Source organism: Emydura macquarii, unplaced genomic scaffold (assembly GCF_026122565.2).
Source record: "Emydura macquarii macquarii isolate MOO-44397 ecotype Brisbane River unplaced genomic scaffold, CSIRO-AGI_Emac_v2 contig_2897, whole genome shotgun sequence".
Taxonomy (NCBI): Eukaryota; Metazoa; Chordata; order Testudines; family Chelidae; genus Emydura; species Emydura macquarii.
The window spans coordinates 38,013,212-38,030,033 of NW_027133034.1; the positions used below are offsets into that span (position 1 = coordinate 38,013,212).

At 40.4% G+C, this 16,822-nt stretch overlaps 1 protein-coding gene across 2 annotated transcripts in view; it reads left to right on the forward strand.

Moving 5' to 3' along the window:
* The window catches only part of ARB2A (ARB2 cotranscriptional regulator A), a 351,893-nt gene extending 346,479 nt beyond the window's left edge, over window positions 1-5,414 (forward strand). Inside the window, exon 11 of one of the 2 annotated variants that reach the window (XM_067568691.1) lies at window positions 4,884-5,414. In XM_067568691.1, the coding sequence (XP_067424792.1) occupies window positions 4,884-4,894 (11 nt within the window). In that variant the 3' untranslated portion in view covers window positions 4,895-5,414. Of the gene's footprint in view, window positions 1-1,210; window positions 4,548-4,883 lie in introns of those variants that run through there. The other variant, XM_067568688.1, reaches the window with a different exon arrangement.
* The last annotated feature ends 11,408 nt before the right edge of the window (window positions 5,415-16,822 follow it).

Below are 16,822 nucleotides of genomic sequence, written 5' to 3' on the forward strand. Positions count from 1 at the left end.
TGCATAACTGGGTTATCTAGGAAGTGATCCCAGCTCTTTCAGTACACTCGGCTCCTTATCTGTATGAGAGGGTGGGGTTTTATTATTATTATGTCTCTGTATTTCGAAAACAAATGTTATGAGGCCACGGTAAAACAGTAAAAACACACCAGCATAATACAGCTTAAACAAATGCATTTGCACGCAGTGGGAAGGAACTGCAGGAAAGGTTCACTTTTCTGCCTGAGTAGTGTATTATTGGTAACAGGACTGGTTACAGTGATTATGATGTGTTTTTTAAAGCCATGTTTTCTGACTGCCTCTGTAGAAATCAATGCCAAAAGGGAAACGGGATTCAGTTACAGAAGCAGTTACTGGTGTCCTAAAGACGAAATTCCGTTTTCTTAAAGTTGGGCTAGATACTTAGCTCCTTTCATGAAACTGCAGCTGTCAAGGTAGCCGTGGGAGTCTGGTGTTTAACTTTGCAGGGCCCATGGCTCTTCAGAGCCCGCCACGCCTGAAGGAGTTGGAATGAAATAAAACGATCGCTGATCGCTCCTCGTGGACGTCGTGGTCCTCCACATAAATGATAGGGACTGTACTGTAATGATAGGGACTGTACTGTAATGATAGGATCCCCAATACACAGAAGTCACCTCAAGAGCTGTCTCGGTAGTGGAGGTGAAGTTAGTAACTTCCTGGCTCGTGGAGGTTACTTGGCAAAACGCATGGCTGGCGTAGCGCTGTGTGGAAGGAAAGGACCTTCAATATGCCTCAGTGGCTGCGTTCTCGGACGGCACTTGACAAGGCTTCACTTGCCAGGGTTTGTGTGGGGACAAGTAATCAGCTCCCGGACCTAGTGGCCTGGCGCCCTTGTTTTGTGTGCATGGCTCTGCTCTTGATTTTCGTATCAGTGAGTCCCTTTGTATAACTAAAACCCTGCACGCCGCTCGGCACGAGACACACCTGTAAGTGAAGTGATGGGGGGGGGGGGGGCTCTTTAATAACACCACTTGCTTCTGCCACAGGTGATTTGTTCCAGTCCCTCTCCTGAGTCTGAAACATGGAGCTCGTGAAAGGTACCAGCAAAGAGCACCGCTCTCCGTGGATGGGATCTGGTCTGATCTGAGTTGATGTGCTGGGCTGACCAATTTAAGGGTTGAACTCGCAACAGCAAAACGACCCCCCCCCTCCCCCAACCAAATCCAACTGTGATCTTTGTGTTTTGCAGGTACCGAGCGGCACGAGCTAACTTCCTGGAAGAGTTTTCCGTCGATTTTCAAATTCTTCAGCGAGGCATCAGAGGCAAAGAACAGTTCAGTCAAACCAGCCCCGACACGGCGCTCCAACAGAATCAAATACGACGAGTTTTAAGAGGAGAAAACCAGCTCTCTGCTGCTTGTTTTCGGCAAGCAGCCTCCCAGCCCCTCATTAGATTGTTTTCTTCCTAGAGCACAGGGTCGTGCTGTATACATCTAAATAGCGTTTTGCATTATTTCTAGATGAGTGCAACTGTCAAAGCAATATGGGTTCACTGGTTGTGCTTCCTGTGGGCTGTAGCTTGGATTTCGTGCTGCCCATCAGTGCGCAGATTAAGGCTGACAGCAGTACTGCACAGTGCAGCATGGTGCAGCTCTAATTGCCCTGACATAGCCCTGCACCGACTTGATGCCAGAGTTTAACAGCTTCTTCGTGGTCCTACCGCCTACAGGATTTGTGCTGCTTCCTTCCAGGGTTCACTCTCCTTGCTTGCTTGCTTGCTTTCTATGACAGGAGCAAACTTGGGGTTTTTAACAGAATTGCTTTTAAATCATTGATCCCGGTGGACTTCTCTCCCCTGTTCCTCCTCCCTACTCTTCTTCAGCCTTTAAAACGCTCAGACACATTTCTAACAATATAATCTTTTTTGTTTGTGCTTTTTAGGGGGTTTATTTAAGCCAGAATGACTAAATTGACATTTTAGAAAATAGCACAAAGACGATGGTGTAGTATTTGGCTTTATAAATATAAATTATTCTCTGTCGCTCTAACAGTATCTTTTATTTTCTTTTGAGACCAGAGGAGAGACTGTGCATAAAATAGCTCCTATGAAATAATAAATTAATAAATAGGTATTTCCGTGGAGGAACGTCTCTTAATTTAAAATAAGCTTTCTAATAAATCTGTACATTACAGAAGGAAAGGACGAAATTTAAACCAAAAGGAACCGATGCTATTTCTGCTGAAATCTTTTGCTTCCTGATTTTAGAATTACCCTTATTACAGAGAGTTTGTATCTCTGATTAATTTTAAATCGCGAGCTGTAATACATATTTTAGTGAAAACTGTGCCATAGATTAAATACCTGTATTTAAAATTTTACTTTTAGAACTTGGTTAATACGTTTATTTTGTATTCTAATAGAATGTCTATTTTGAGACAAAGCAAAATATAAATTACTCTTTTTAAAGACGGACATAATTTTGAGTAGTGGAAAAAAATGAATATTTACAATCAGTAGCCTTTTCTTCTCTGGGACCAAATGGGAGCAACTCTTTACATTTTCCATGTCCTGCAGATAAAGGGGTCCAAGAACTTTGGTCCAAATTTGTAGGGAAGTGTCTTTGTATAAAGATTTTCTTCTTCTTTGAGTCAATGGCATTATTGGTAGAGCGCCACTTGCTTTTGAAAGTTCTACCTTAAAATGCCAATTGCTTTGTACTTTACCAATTCAGCAACCGTCTGGACCACACTGTGAAATATAATAGCATACATACATAAATAATAGTCATGAATTACTGGGTTTTGCTTTTTTTTTTTTAATGCAAAGATGCTTACATTTTCATATTCGGAATTTGTAATTACTGTAATGCCTCGTTATCCTGTAATTAGTCAGCTTTTGATTCAGCACAGGCCTAAATTCCATATTTCTTTCAAAGTGTTTACAAAAATAATGTTCCTGCCTCAGACACCTCATAAAATACACGGCCAGTTTCACAGAATTGAAATGCTCAGAAAATCATTGAGATTGCAGACCTCATAGGGATGTGGTTTTAGTAATAGTAGCTGATGTCAGCAACTTTTACCTGCTAATGTCTGATAAGCAACAATATGTGCCTGATACCGTGTCTGGCATGCAAGTACACTAATTAGTTCTTAGAGTTTTGATGGAGCTAAATTAAAGTGATCTTTTCTTCAGTGGTCATGTCTGCGTCGCCTCTGATGTTATTAGAGCAGAGGCAAAGAAGACAAAAATCAAAACGGTATTTCATCCAGCCGCTGTGTTTCTTCAAACCAGTCAAATCCTCGGCATCCACCACATGGGTTTGTGATGCTGGCCCCTTTTTAATCTCATTTTTCCCATTTCGGAGCTGAAGGGAGGAATTCAGTAAGGAAGGGGTGAGGGTAGGGGGTTATTGTTGTTAATACAATGTTTGTAAGTGTTTGATGTGCATTTGAATGTATGTTGTCTGGAGTAAACGCACCAGTAACCGAATCATGTCACTTCAGTGTAAGGAGAGATTCTTCCGGATCTTTCCAGTTGATTTGCTAACTTCTTTTTTGGTTTCATAACGTGTGTGCAGTGCTCTGTGTTGGAGGGTCACAATGTAATACTCCATGTATATACACCAGTCATTGCTGTGATTTATCTAACCTAACCGCTGGTGTTTTGCAATTCGCACATCATTTCCTTCAGCAACGTCTGCTCGTAACCAGAGTAAATCGGTGTAAAGTTGTCTGATATAATCTGCACTCTTCTCTCCATTTTAGCTGCCTTTTAAAAAAATCGCTTCCTTTTGTAAATGTCCCTTACACATGAAAGTCACTGTGTTCCCTGAGTTAGACTTTCACAAGCACGACACAAGGGGTTTTGCAAGCTGGGGGGTTTCCTAAACCGAGGCAAAGCAAAAGCCCCGTCTGCAACTGAGCAGGCTTCCAGTGTAATGATATTTTTCAATTGAACCTGTTGATTATGGGGTTGCTGTATAGACGTAATCATACTGTTCACCTCATTTCTCCCCAAGTCACTTCATGCTGCCGGGGCTGACCACCTGCCTGGCGCTGGCCTGTCACCCACTTACGCCGTTTGGATTCCTCCCTGTTTGTTTCCACTCTAATCAGTGTATCATGTGAATAAGGTTTTTACCTCGTTGATTTGCATTTCATAGTTGTAGTTCTGTGCTTCGAGTCAAAGAGCAAAAGGGTGGGGAGAGCTCTCGAACAAATCCTGCAACCGTCAAACTCTTACCGCTGGGAATGCATGCGTGGGTTTTCCAAGGTGCCAAATATCACAAAATTAATCTATTTTTTTATGTTTAATGGAAAGTAAGTGTACAAAAATTCTACTGTAATAAATACCCTTTCCAAAGTGTCTTTCTCGTGCCCTAATCTGACTTGCGTTCTTGCTTGGATAAAGAACTGCAGAGAGTCCTTACCACTTGTCTGTTTCTGTTTACACTTTAAAAATAACAATACAAACAACCTTTTCTCTTCTAATGTGCCTTTGTTTCCTCAAACAGTTTGTCTCTGCAAATCGAGCGCTTATGTTTAGGTTTTAGATATGAATAAAAACATGACCCGACGCTGAACGGCGCAGTAACGTATCAATATTTTAAATCTTGCTGCTGGTGGTCTGACTCTGTTGAAATGGTAATAGCCTAACATCAACTTATCGTGACAGCTCTTTAGTCTTTGTTGACTGCCCATTGCCGACACTTATCTGTTTTAGATGATTAAGCAGAAGTAAAAATAAACCCGGCCTAGAGTTTTTTGGAATTAAAAATAGGTGATCGGTTGTTCTGAGTCTTGTGCAGGGCAGAAAAATGTCATTTAGAAATAATTTGCGAAAGAGCGACTCCCTCTTCCAAAGAGCGGGGACGTGTGTAAAGAAAATCTCATTCATTTCTGCCTTCGTTTGGTTTTAGCCTTACCGTAAAGGACGTTTGGGAGTAAAGGACTAGTCATCGGAGACAAAGTGATGGATTGTTAGTGTACCCAAACTACTCGGAGACTGGAGTCAGCTGAGATCATTGGAGAGCGGAAGTGCCTTCCTCCTTTCGTAGTTATAAGGCGAAACCCACTAGCTGGATCCGCGCCTGTTTGTTAGGAAACAAGCACATTTAGCCCGCGTTTGCTTCCAAAGCCCGAGTGGAGAGACTCAAGTTAATGATGCATGTTTATTACAGTGACTTCGATGGTTCATCAACACTTTGCCATTCACCTGGGCTTTGCAGTAAATTAAACCGTCTGTACCCAAACCTGTCTAGATAAAGTTTCTTATCTTTGAAAAGAGGAGGAGAATAGGTGGGATCTGTTTTACCACCAAGTGTATGTCAGACCCAGAATCTAGGAGGTCTCTTTCTATTTGAATATGGATTTCTTCCTTGTTTGTACCAAAGTGACTAACTGGGAGCCTCTTGAATTGTTCCTCTTCCTTTTAACTAACAGTCCGTTAATCTCAATGCAATCAAATAAAATAAAGTTTGAGACAGGGAAAGAGTTTTAATCAACACTTAACAAAGCCTCGGCCCCCTCCTTGCTAAAGAATCAGCTTTGTTATCCTGGGCTAGACTGGAAGCAACAGTCCTAGAGTGTCCTAAATGTGAAGAATGTTCACTCTGAGAATAAGCTGTTGAAAGGGAAAAAATAACACAAAGTCGATTAACAGTGATTTTAGAATAGATGAAACCATCAAAGCATTCCAGCATTTATCTCCAAATCTGTGTAGTGTAAAAAGGTAACAATGATAGTCTTAAACCACACTTAGGATGGATGAATGTTGATTTAATTGATTCATTTGGATCGATGTTTTTAAAGTTTCACACCACTGATCTTTCATGTAGTGATGTCTTTAGCAGTCAGAGGTCTGACATGAGCCTTCTCAGATTTCATCACTGGGAAGCTCCATGACATCTGAAATGATGCAACAGAGTGTGGAATGGTAACTTTGGGACTGGGAGACTCAAATGACAGAAAAAGATGTAAGAAGAGGATTGGATTTGAAGGGGTCTCGTTAGTTTGTCACAAATGAGTACACATTGTAACTGAATCACCAGCTGAACTCCCTCCCCTCCCCCCGCCCCCATGCAATTTTGAAAGGTTTTAAATGACTGGATGGGAAAATAAGGCCTTCAACACTGTGCCCCAAAAGTACATTTTTTTTACGGTTAAAATATACTTCACGTTGTTTAATAAACACTTGGGGTTAGAAAAAATTCTCATTTGCTTAGCCCTTCAAACGCAGCCCTTTGGGAATAAATTTTCAGCTGAATTTATACATCTCAACACATTGATTGTAGTCAATAAGTTGAATTTGACTCTTTCGGTCTTAATCAAAAGGAAGGTGGGGGGGGGGGTATGAAAAAGAAGCGTGTAGCTTTCCTATCGCTGACACACGTCACCAACTGTTTTCCCTCTAGGAATTTCACTCAAAAGTACAAATGAAAACTTCCATATCTAAGATACTATCGCACCGTACTCTCCATTAAAGTCAGTCCAACTAAAAATAACCTTCCAAGAGGTGTCTCTCTCTCTACCGTGCATTATGTTGACATATTCGCTACAGTGTGAAAAATGAACTTCTCGAGAAACTTTGCAGATGCCATTTATCACTGTACCATCCATCATAAGACCACCAATTTTCACTTTTCTGTCCCCTTTTGGATTGCATGTGTTTGTGAGTATTTCACTAGATCAGTGACAGCTCTTTATTTGCATAATTATATGCTCTGGTCTGAAGAGAAAACTAACCCCCAAATTTCATGGGTCACCAAACTGCGACAATCATGTTTTATCACGTATGCTAAGCAAAACCTAAGAAGCTATATGAAGTTTCTTGGGGAGTTTTTACTCCTCAGAAAATTAAAGATTTTGTGTCCCGTGAATAGATGCAAAACTCTTGCCAAGCTCTTTGTAACTGAGTTCTGTTTGAAGGCAAAAAGTAGAGATTAACAAAATCTGGATAGGAGACCCACTAGCATTGCTTCAAAGTAGATGTAGACAAGCAGCTTTATTGCATTTCCAAACTTCGCTTTTCTAAATACTGTAACTCACATTTACAGCAACAACCACAAAAAAGGCAAATATGAGTTGGACCATAAAAAACCCCAAACCTAGCAAAGAGAGGATTTGATTTTGCATTTTCAGCAAAGTTTTACTCCTTATCTGAAGCTCGCGCGCTTTCTCTCTCTCTTTCTGTACAACACACACACAATTCGACATAAATATGAACAAAATTGATTTTCTGTGCAACAGGATTTGTTCTGGTCCATCAATTTCACAATAATCGCATGCTCCAGTTATGACGCACTATGAATTTTGAACTTGATAAAAATGTATTCTTGTGAAGAAGAATGGCTTCAGTGAGAATCACAAACCAACAGTAAACCTGTAAAAGAAAAACGCCCTTTACTCCTCCTCCCCCCGAAAAAAAAAACTTCAGGAAAAAAATCTACCTCGAAGGATTTATTTCATGTTTAAAATTTATTTCATGTTTATTTCTGTTCAAACTTCTGGAGCATCACTCAGATCTGTAGGTAAACTGCAAATCATAGCACTCTGTAGCATTTTCTTAAAGCACTATTAATGTTACTGTTGTTTATAAAGTCAGGGTAATTTTGACTATATGTTGGGGTCCTGCTTCTGGATCATTTAACTTTGGTTTCATAACGTGTTTGGGTTCTCTTAGCCATTTTGCTAGGAAATGCAGTTTTTAAAGTAACTTTATTAAACGGTTAATTTCAGGTAAGATGTTGTATTAATTAATACAATTTACCAGATAGAGACTATTCAGTCAGCGTCGTGTAACCTAAATAGATTGGAAAGTTGTACAGTTTTGAATTTGAAGAGTAAAGGATTTCTGATAAAGAATGACACATTACTTCAAATGAATAAAAACGAAAATACTTATCTCAAGGAATCTGGGTACTACCAAAGTTTTGCACCCTAAAAACGAGGTTAGTTATGTCTATCTCTGAAATAAATTTTAACTGGCAGTGGTTTTAAAATCCCTGTTTTTAATGGACATACAAGACAACGACACGTCTCACCTTTTTTTCTTTTTGGGGGGAAAAAAACAACAACAACTCTGCTTTCCGCCCCACCAAGAATTGTTTCATTCTTAGGCAAGTCTGATACTTATCTTGGCGAAAAGACTTCAAAGGGGCTCTGTAACACAAATACCATACAAGGGAGATGAAAACTGAGTAGAGTCCAAACATCAAATGACCAGACAAACATAGGAAATGAAAAGAACAATCCGAACCATAAGTTCTATTTCTGCATTATGTATCTGTATCTGAGATCCTTTGTCAAAACTTTATAGGGAAATTGATCAAATCGATTACCTGACAGCAAATGTTTGCAATTAAAATTAAACTGTTAACTATTTTTTTTCCTGCAGCTGACCTATATGAGTCTATTGAGGGCAGGTAAATATAACTATTTCCAGGGGACAATCGCCCAGAATGGTTTATCCCGACTGAGACGAAAGTCAGTTATTTTCCACTAAATTCTACACTGAACAAGAAGAGACTTCACCCATCAGAGGCAAGGCCTGGGTTTTCTGCTTTTGTCATTTTCACTTCTCTTTACTCAAGCCCCACCTAATCCCTTACTGGCTAGCAAAGTAGCATCTCTATACTTTGCCTTCCAACTATTTCTTTAAAGCTGGTGTCTCTGACACAACAATTAGATAAATAGCTTCCTCCCTTCGGACAGTTTCACACCTTCTCTTGATAAGCTTGATTTACTAAATGATGAAATATTGTTTTCCCCCTTGATCTAAACCCTTAGAACGGCCAGGTCTAAAAATAACACCCTCACCACAGGTCTGCCAAGGTGTTGCTTGTATACACTTTTGAGAGAAAAAAAAACCCCATTAAAACTACAGGGATCTTGCAAACATTGATCTATTGGCTGGTAACAAATATAAATTCAGCTGGTGCCAATTGGTGATCGTTGTGCCAGTTGTTTCTGCTTCTTGTCCCCTTTCTTACAAACGTAAGTTGGGCTCCAGTTCCCAGGGAAGAGTTAGTTTCTTGGCTAACGACCAATCTTCTGATTAGTTCGCATGTTTAAAAATACACTGAAAATGATACTTGATCTTGAAATAACTGGAATCCTCAATTTTTTTTTCCAGCAGCGAGTAAAAATTAAATTAACAATCTTTGGGCAGGAAGCACAAATATTGTTAATTTAATTTTTACTCGCTGCTGGAAAAAAACCCCGAGGATTCCAGTTATTTGGTAAGGTTAAGGCTTGCAATGCGTTTCATGTTTCCCCATATTTTAATAGCTGCCCGTTGGTCTATGAATCGAAGTAACAAATAACGTCTGTAAGGGGAAGTGCAATAGGGGTGTAAGTAATCAAGAGCAAAATAAAGTCTATATAGCAGTGAGCACGTTGTTTGTGCGTGTGCCGCTAGTTTGAAAATACTAAGCCTCATTTTTGCCCCCACTGCCAGAGGAAATTTGAAAAATGTTTATAGCAAATGACCTTGTAAAATGGATTCGTTTTGCTACCGTTTATCTTTGTTACTGTCACTGTGGATTATACCTGGACTGTACTTGCATATTGTTATTTCATATATAAAGTGGGGCGGGGGGGGGGGGGAGAAGGGAAAGGTCTCTGCGTTTGCTCAAACGCTTTATCAAGTTGTCGGAACCTGAAGAACATCTGCCCAGCGTCCCTGTATCTGACTCAGAGGCTTCCTGCCGTGACAGTGGAAAGCGACGTTTTAAAGTAAAACATGGTGAACTGTCATTTCCAAAGTATGACCGAAGGTCCGGGCTTATGAACGAATGGGGGGGAAAGAGTAGAACTACCTAAGGATGGTGTCTAAACCGTGAATGGAGGGTAAGAAATGATTTCACGTGGCTGAAAAACTAACTCTAGGTCTTCTCTGTCGTCCCTATGCCCCTCACTCGTCCCGGACTCGGTCCGAAGCCATGGCCAAACGAAGTGAAGTGACACGTGAGACTGTTTTTCTCTCGCGCGTTAGCACCACGGACAGCGCCTAGTTCTGAGTTCACTTCCAGCCACAACTTTCGATCGCTCCGTCTAGTTCAGCCAAACCCTAGTTCCCTCGCAGCCTGCCGCCGGCGCCCGAAAGGCACCGATCACTTTGGGAAAGTTAGCTGCTGAACTACGCTCTGTCCCACTGCCAGTTGTAAGATCCCCGAAACCTGCCTAACGTTACAGCTGTGAGGTCACCTTGTTCTTCTGCGCTCGCCGGTGTTGCTGCGTCTGAACGCCCCAGTTCGGTTTTCGTTTTCACCTTGTAACGTTTCCTGGATAAACTTCTCCCGATGTCCCTCCCACGTCCCCCTGCTCCTCTTTTCTCTTTAAGGCAGATCGCTTCCTTAACTGCCCTTTGAGGTCGCTTTTCTCTCTCTCTCTCTCTCTCTCTCTCTTCTGGATTTCTCGCTCAAGAAAAAATCCAGCGTGCAAAACTTTTTCACAGCTGCCCCTCGGCTCCGGATGCAGTGAGGAGTCGAGGTGCACCTGGCCTATTTGAAAAGGGCTTCGCTCTTGGCCAGAGCCGATTGATGAGTTCTGGTGCTTCCAGACAGCTTGTTAATTACAGCCCCTGGAGACCCGGCTCCCGATCCGGAGCCCAACCGCGCTAAAGAGCCTGACGGCAATTTGCGTGACAACACATTAAAAAGTAGAAGTGAAGTATTCGGATTAGTCTCCTTCCGCTAAACAAGTTCTTCCTGCTCGGGTCGTTGTGACTTCGGTCATCATTTCCATTGTATTTTGGTGTGCAGGATGTGTGCAAAGGAAGAGACGCCCTCTGTATGTCCCAGCGCTTCACTCTCATTTTAGCAAAATAGCAAGAGCCTTCCAGCTCGGAAAGCGAGCTATTTGCTTGTTAGTTAGTTAAATACAGCACGATGCACACTGCTCATTAACACGTTTCACCTTAGTGTAAATTCCTGCATTCGCCTCGCATCAATCTAAAGGTAGTAAATCAACTCTGAGGATCGGAGACTAGCTAGTAACGATTTGCAGGATTGTTTGTTACATTTACTGTTCAAATGAATGTTACAATCGTTTAAAAATGGATCTACAAAAGTGTGGGGCGGGGAATAATTGATTTCAGACGGGAACACACCAAAAAAAATGTTGCCCCTCGAAACATCTTTAAAAGCGTTCTCTGAATCTGATCTGAAGGGGAATCTGGGGCCGTCTATCAGAGAGTTTCAACACTTTGACGGGACTTTTATTGTTGAAGGTCTTTGTCTCGGCGCCCCTTAAAAATTATCTCTTTTCCTGCTCATATATTTGTCATGCTTAAAGAGATTGCTTCAGTGAATCCATGGTCCCGCTATTTCCCTGGAGTTGGATCGCTTCCGATTTGTTCTACTTTGCATTGAGGGTGATTGAGCTCAGTATCTAACGAGCCCATCGCTGATCTAGGTTTCGGAAGCCTCCTTATTTGGTATCATTTCCTTCACTTTTTTAAAGCTGCCAAACTCTAACGTAGTTAACTCACTGTTAAAAACGATTGAGCCCTTAAGAAATCGTTTGATTTTGCTACTGTGGGGGGACGGAAATCCAAACGAGTGGGGGGAAAAACCTGTTGAATACTTATAACTAAAGAAGATTTCAGGACGTGTACACATTATCCCCTACAAAAGGCAGGGGTGTTTCTAAAACGACTTTATCAGATAGGCAGCCTTCTAATCAAAGACTTTAAAAAAGATAAATCTTAAATATGTTGCCACGTTTAACATTGATATATTGCTTTTGGGGAGGTGAAGGAAACTGATTATTTAATACCTTCCTAAATTATTTAGTACAAGAAAAAAAAAAAAACCCAAACCATTAACTGAGCTGCATTTTCCTTTCCAAATGTAACAAGAAAAAGGAAACTGTCAGGTTTCGTTGTGTTTTTAAACTTTCATAGTGAAGATTTGGTCATTTGCCTGAATGTTTTTAAGATTATTTTTCTCCAAAATATTTTACATGCGATCTCAGAACATGTTAAGACTGGGGGGGACTGTATTATATTTTATCCACATATTTTTTGTGTAAGCTAGAAAGTTGCCTATGTTTCGTGTAGCAGATCAGCGGATCTTTTCATTATTTCTCTCTACCTGACCGTGGGAGTTAATTTTAGAACTAAATTTTAATAAGACGAAGATAGGGTTAGTGCACACAATTCCACTGTCTAGAAAAAAGATATGTTCAAAATATTTATGAGTGGCACGCTGAAAATTTTTAATAAAAATAGCATTGTTTTCTTTTCTCTTCAGCTAAGTTTTTCCTCGTCAATTCTATTTCTTATCCTTGATACACATTTATGAAATCCTTTTCATTTTTTACCCCTTCCTGTAACTCTTCAAAGTCGTTTTAAATGACTTTTCTTGTCTTTTGGCCATTCGTCAAAGTCAAATGTACACTGACTAATGAAAGAAAGGCGCGTGTGTGTAAACTTATATAATGTGTGTGTACACTTATACACACACACACACACTTTATATATATATATATATACACACACATATATAGAGAGAGACTTTATTTAGTTTCTTGAAAATCAATAATCGCTCATTCATTTCCGAAGTGTCCACTGTGCGTTTGTAGGGAAACTAATTAAGTTCTCAGTTAATATTCCTGATTAAAGCTCCATGGTTGTCATTTTATTCTTATAGTATAATGCAGTTTCTCTTGATTGTCAAGAAAAGTAAGTTCAATGTAATATCTTTAAATATGGAGCCGGATTCTGATCTTGCTGGCCGAGTTCAGAACTGGCCCACAACGTATGTGTGTATATCTGTAATAGTTTACAGTGTAATTTCCTTGAGAGAGAGAGAGAGAGATCTAAAGGCTACAGGTTTCCCCACCAAACAATCCCTGATTTATAGGAGCAGTGACGATTAGAATAGGTGGTAAACTGCAGGAGGACCTGCACAAATACACTGATAGAAAGCATCCTCCTTATGGATCATCCATAGTTTTATTCTTTCTTGATCTAATGAGAGAATTGCATAATATTGTCCTTCATGTTTTACACTGTGAAGGGAAAAACCTTAGATGTTTATTCAATGCCTAGCACTTTAAAAGCAGGGGAAGTGGAATTCTTATGTGATAGGTGTGTACTACATTATAAAATGGAACAGGCAAAAGCAACTCTCTTCACAAACACAGTGTTTCTGACCCCAAGACTCTCTCCCAAGGAAGGGAAAATACTTGTCCACTTATAAGCACTAAGCTCTAGATTTTATCTACTCCCTAACTCCCTTAAATATTTGTTCACCGAAATGAATACCTGGCCGCTTTTAATGCCTGATTAAATTCAAAGCTACAGCCGGAATACAGTGAAGAGAGGCAGTCTTCTCAGCCAGACGAAGTTTTCCAGAACGATACAGGGGGATTTGTTAACTTTTGAGGAATTAAAACTATAACAAAAGCCAAACTCTTCAGCATTTACGTTTTTATTATCAGCTTTCAACCTTGCAAAACTAGAGCCATTTGCTTAACTTAATCCGTAACATATGTTTGCAACAGTAGCAGATTTTTTGGTGTGTGTGGTTTGTAGCTGATCAAGTTGTAAATTTTCCGCCTTAGGTTTTCAGCGCCTCCTAGTTACAGCCTAACACCTAGAGAAAGGCTTTACAAAAATGGCAGCGCAAAGAAACCGACTGATGATAACAACAATAATTTACAAAAGATTTTTCCAATGAAGCCAGCCAAACTCATTAGTCTTTATTCTTTTGCTAAAAGAAGATGCCCTATTTCCGAGCAAAGGAGTCAGAACGAACAGAACAGCAACATTCTCTCCTGACATCTATTTGTAGTAATGGGCTGTACACAGATAGCTGCTGCTTTAGTGATTGCTAACACAGTGTCGCTTTTCACAGGCCTCTTTCCTGAAGATATCAGGGAAATGTTCGTAACGGCCACAAAGCTGCCATTTTGGTTTTAAGAAGCGCAGCCTACCGTCTATTTGAATTAAAAATACTTTAAACTCGTTATTAGTTTTAATCTGTTAAAAGTACCATTTACATTTCTCCCCCAAGGAGAAAGTTTCCCCCCAAAGTACTTCTAAAAAATGAACAAATATCCTAATTTTTTTTACTCTGGATCAATTCCTTACACATTTAACATTGTTTAGCTTCACGTTAAGTATGGACACCTGTATTAAATCTATTTTGTTCGAAGACATCTCATCCCTAAAAAGATCAAAGATTTTGTGGCATTTTCACTTTAAATCTATCATAATTCTTTGGCTCAATTACTGACAGAGTGACAAGAAAGCTAACTTAGCAGGACGGGTTTGTCTGTATATTGCGACTAGACCCAATGGATGTATCTATAGCGCAGTGCAACAATTGCAACGGAAAGTCTCAAACCGCTGATTTCTTTCATGAGTCAAATACAGACGAGGGACGTTTTTGGTGACAGCCACGAAGGTATTGCATGAGGTGTTTTGAAAACCGAGCTGGCATAAATGAGAGCTCTCGAATTTCCCTCTCGAATGCAACGTTCTTAATCCGGTGTTTATTTTTTTCAGATCCGTCATTATAATTCCCAGTACTGTTATTGTTATTACTTTTATGTATTGGCTGCGGATTTCTCAAGTGACGCTAGAAGCGCCGGGGCGATGCTAAAAGACAGCTTTAATTCTGAACTGGAAGGTCTTGAGACACAGAGCGCCATCTAGCAAACAAAGTGAGAATCAAAGTGCAGAAGAGGTAACTTGAGTGGAGAGAGTGTGTGTGTGTGTGTGAAAGAGAGCGAGAGAGAGGGGAACTTACACTGCCTTCTCCCCAGTTTTACCTGGGCTGAGCGCTCTTCCCCAGGCAACACATTAGCCGCAGACAATCCATGCACAGAGCTGAAGGTGCTGAGAGGCTCTGCGTCGTCTCGCTGTTTCTTAAGGGACAGCTCCCCTCTCTGTCCTTCGCTTGTTCTTCTGCTGAGCAGAATCATCTATTTCTCAATCTTTTGAAATGAACTGCCATTTGAGCACTTCCCCGCATACAGGTAGGATGGTGAGGTATAGAGCACCTGGCTCACAGTCATTAACCTTCCGTGTTCATGATCTCCAACTAGCATCTTTAAGGGCAAATGATGCAAAAATGCTTCCTGGCCATTATCGTGAGAAGCAAACACGTATTTACAACCTAGGTCTGCATCACCCTAACCTCTCAGGCGGTGCGCTGGGGCACGAAGAGATTTGAAAGTAAGAACAACACACCATGTTTTAAACACTATATGCACCAATGTCTTTGGTGAAACTTGGATTAAAATGTTGTTGGTAAAATCTTTACACCGTGTTATCCATGAAATGAGGGGGAAAGGCAGCGTCTATTAAATCTCTGTTGTAGTTCCTTTCTTAGTAAGGTTACCTTACCGGGGAGGGGGGAGAAGGGAGCGGGGTGAATGCTTCTAAGCGGTGTTTACATTATTTCTGCAAAATTAAACAAAGACACCGATGATTTGTGAAAATTGTAGCCAGTCTGCAAGTAGCTGCGACGCTTTCGTAATCAAGCAGAACCATTATAAATTCCCCATCTAACTCGTCTTCTGTGTATTTGAAAGAAAATAACTAACACAAATACACCCCTGTGTATTAAAGTATCTTTATTGCGCAGTCCTTTCAAAATTTTACTTCGTATTTTCAAAATGGTCAATCACACAGACATATGCCAGCCGCAGAACCATGTCATTTACTGTTCCACAATAGCGCTAGGATTGTTTTGGCTTTTTAATAACTTATTGATTCGTGTGGTGTCTATATCAGAGTTCGAAAGGCTTATTGGAGGCTGTGCTGGTTGCTTTTTAACAGTAAAGCCTGTTTAAACAAACGCAGTGCACGCGTATTTAGGAAAAGAAACACTGAACTATTTCAACTGAGGTAGAAATCGTGGTCCGAACATTCATCTCAAGCGCTTCTGGGTGCTCTGAAAATAGGTTTGAGTTTTCAAACGCAGACATTTCTATGCCAAGCTGATGAACGTGGGCTGTGTCAGTGTCATGATGGCAGAAATGATGAAATTAGCATTTAAATAATAATAATACTAGTGTTAAACTATTTCGACAGGCTACAATATTTAACCTGAACGCAATGAAAGAAGAATATGCAATGCCTCTTGGACGATAAAGGGGATGTGTAACGTGGGGGGAAAAGATCTGAAGCGAGCCATTGGGTGCAAATCTCTGGCTCTGGCTCTCTCTCACGCAAGTTCATCGAAGCGCCTGAAGTTCAGATGCAACCCATACACAGAGAAACTAGAGGCTGAATTGAAATAAGGGTTTAACTTCCTTGGTGTCTTATTAAATAGTACATTTCACCGGCAAGGTTTTCTTAAACATGAAACCTTCTCCACGATAGGGTACCCAGCTGTTTAATTTAACATTGATTTATTGCTTTTAAAAGTAAATTTACACACATGCCAACAACACTCCGTTTTGTTTCCCCAGACTTAAAGATTTATTTTCTACTTAGCGCTTGTCTGACAAAACAATGTCCTTTAACTTTATTACACATCGATGAGGAAATCTGTCTTATTTTTGTTTGAATTTATTGCTCTCTTACTTGTAGGGACTTTTGGTAATAGAGAAAAGCTGGGGTCAGAAAATAAATGCAAAATGAAACCCAGGCACGGAAGCAAATACCATTAAGAGGCATCAGCATATATTTGACTATGTTGTTGCATACACAGAGCTGTTAAAATACATCTGGAGCCATGATCATAATTATAAAGAGGGGAAAAAAACATTTTATCTGTGAACATGCAGGTAGCTTTCTAGGGTGACAGCATCTCCCTTCCGTTCACGTGAGAAAGAGGTCTCTAATATCATCGGATGTCTGCAAACGTATCTATAATTATTGAATGGGAAAAAATATAGG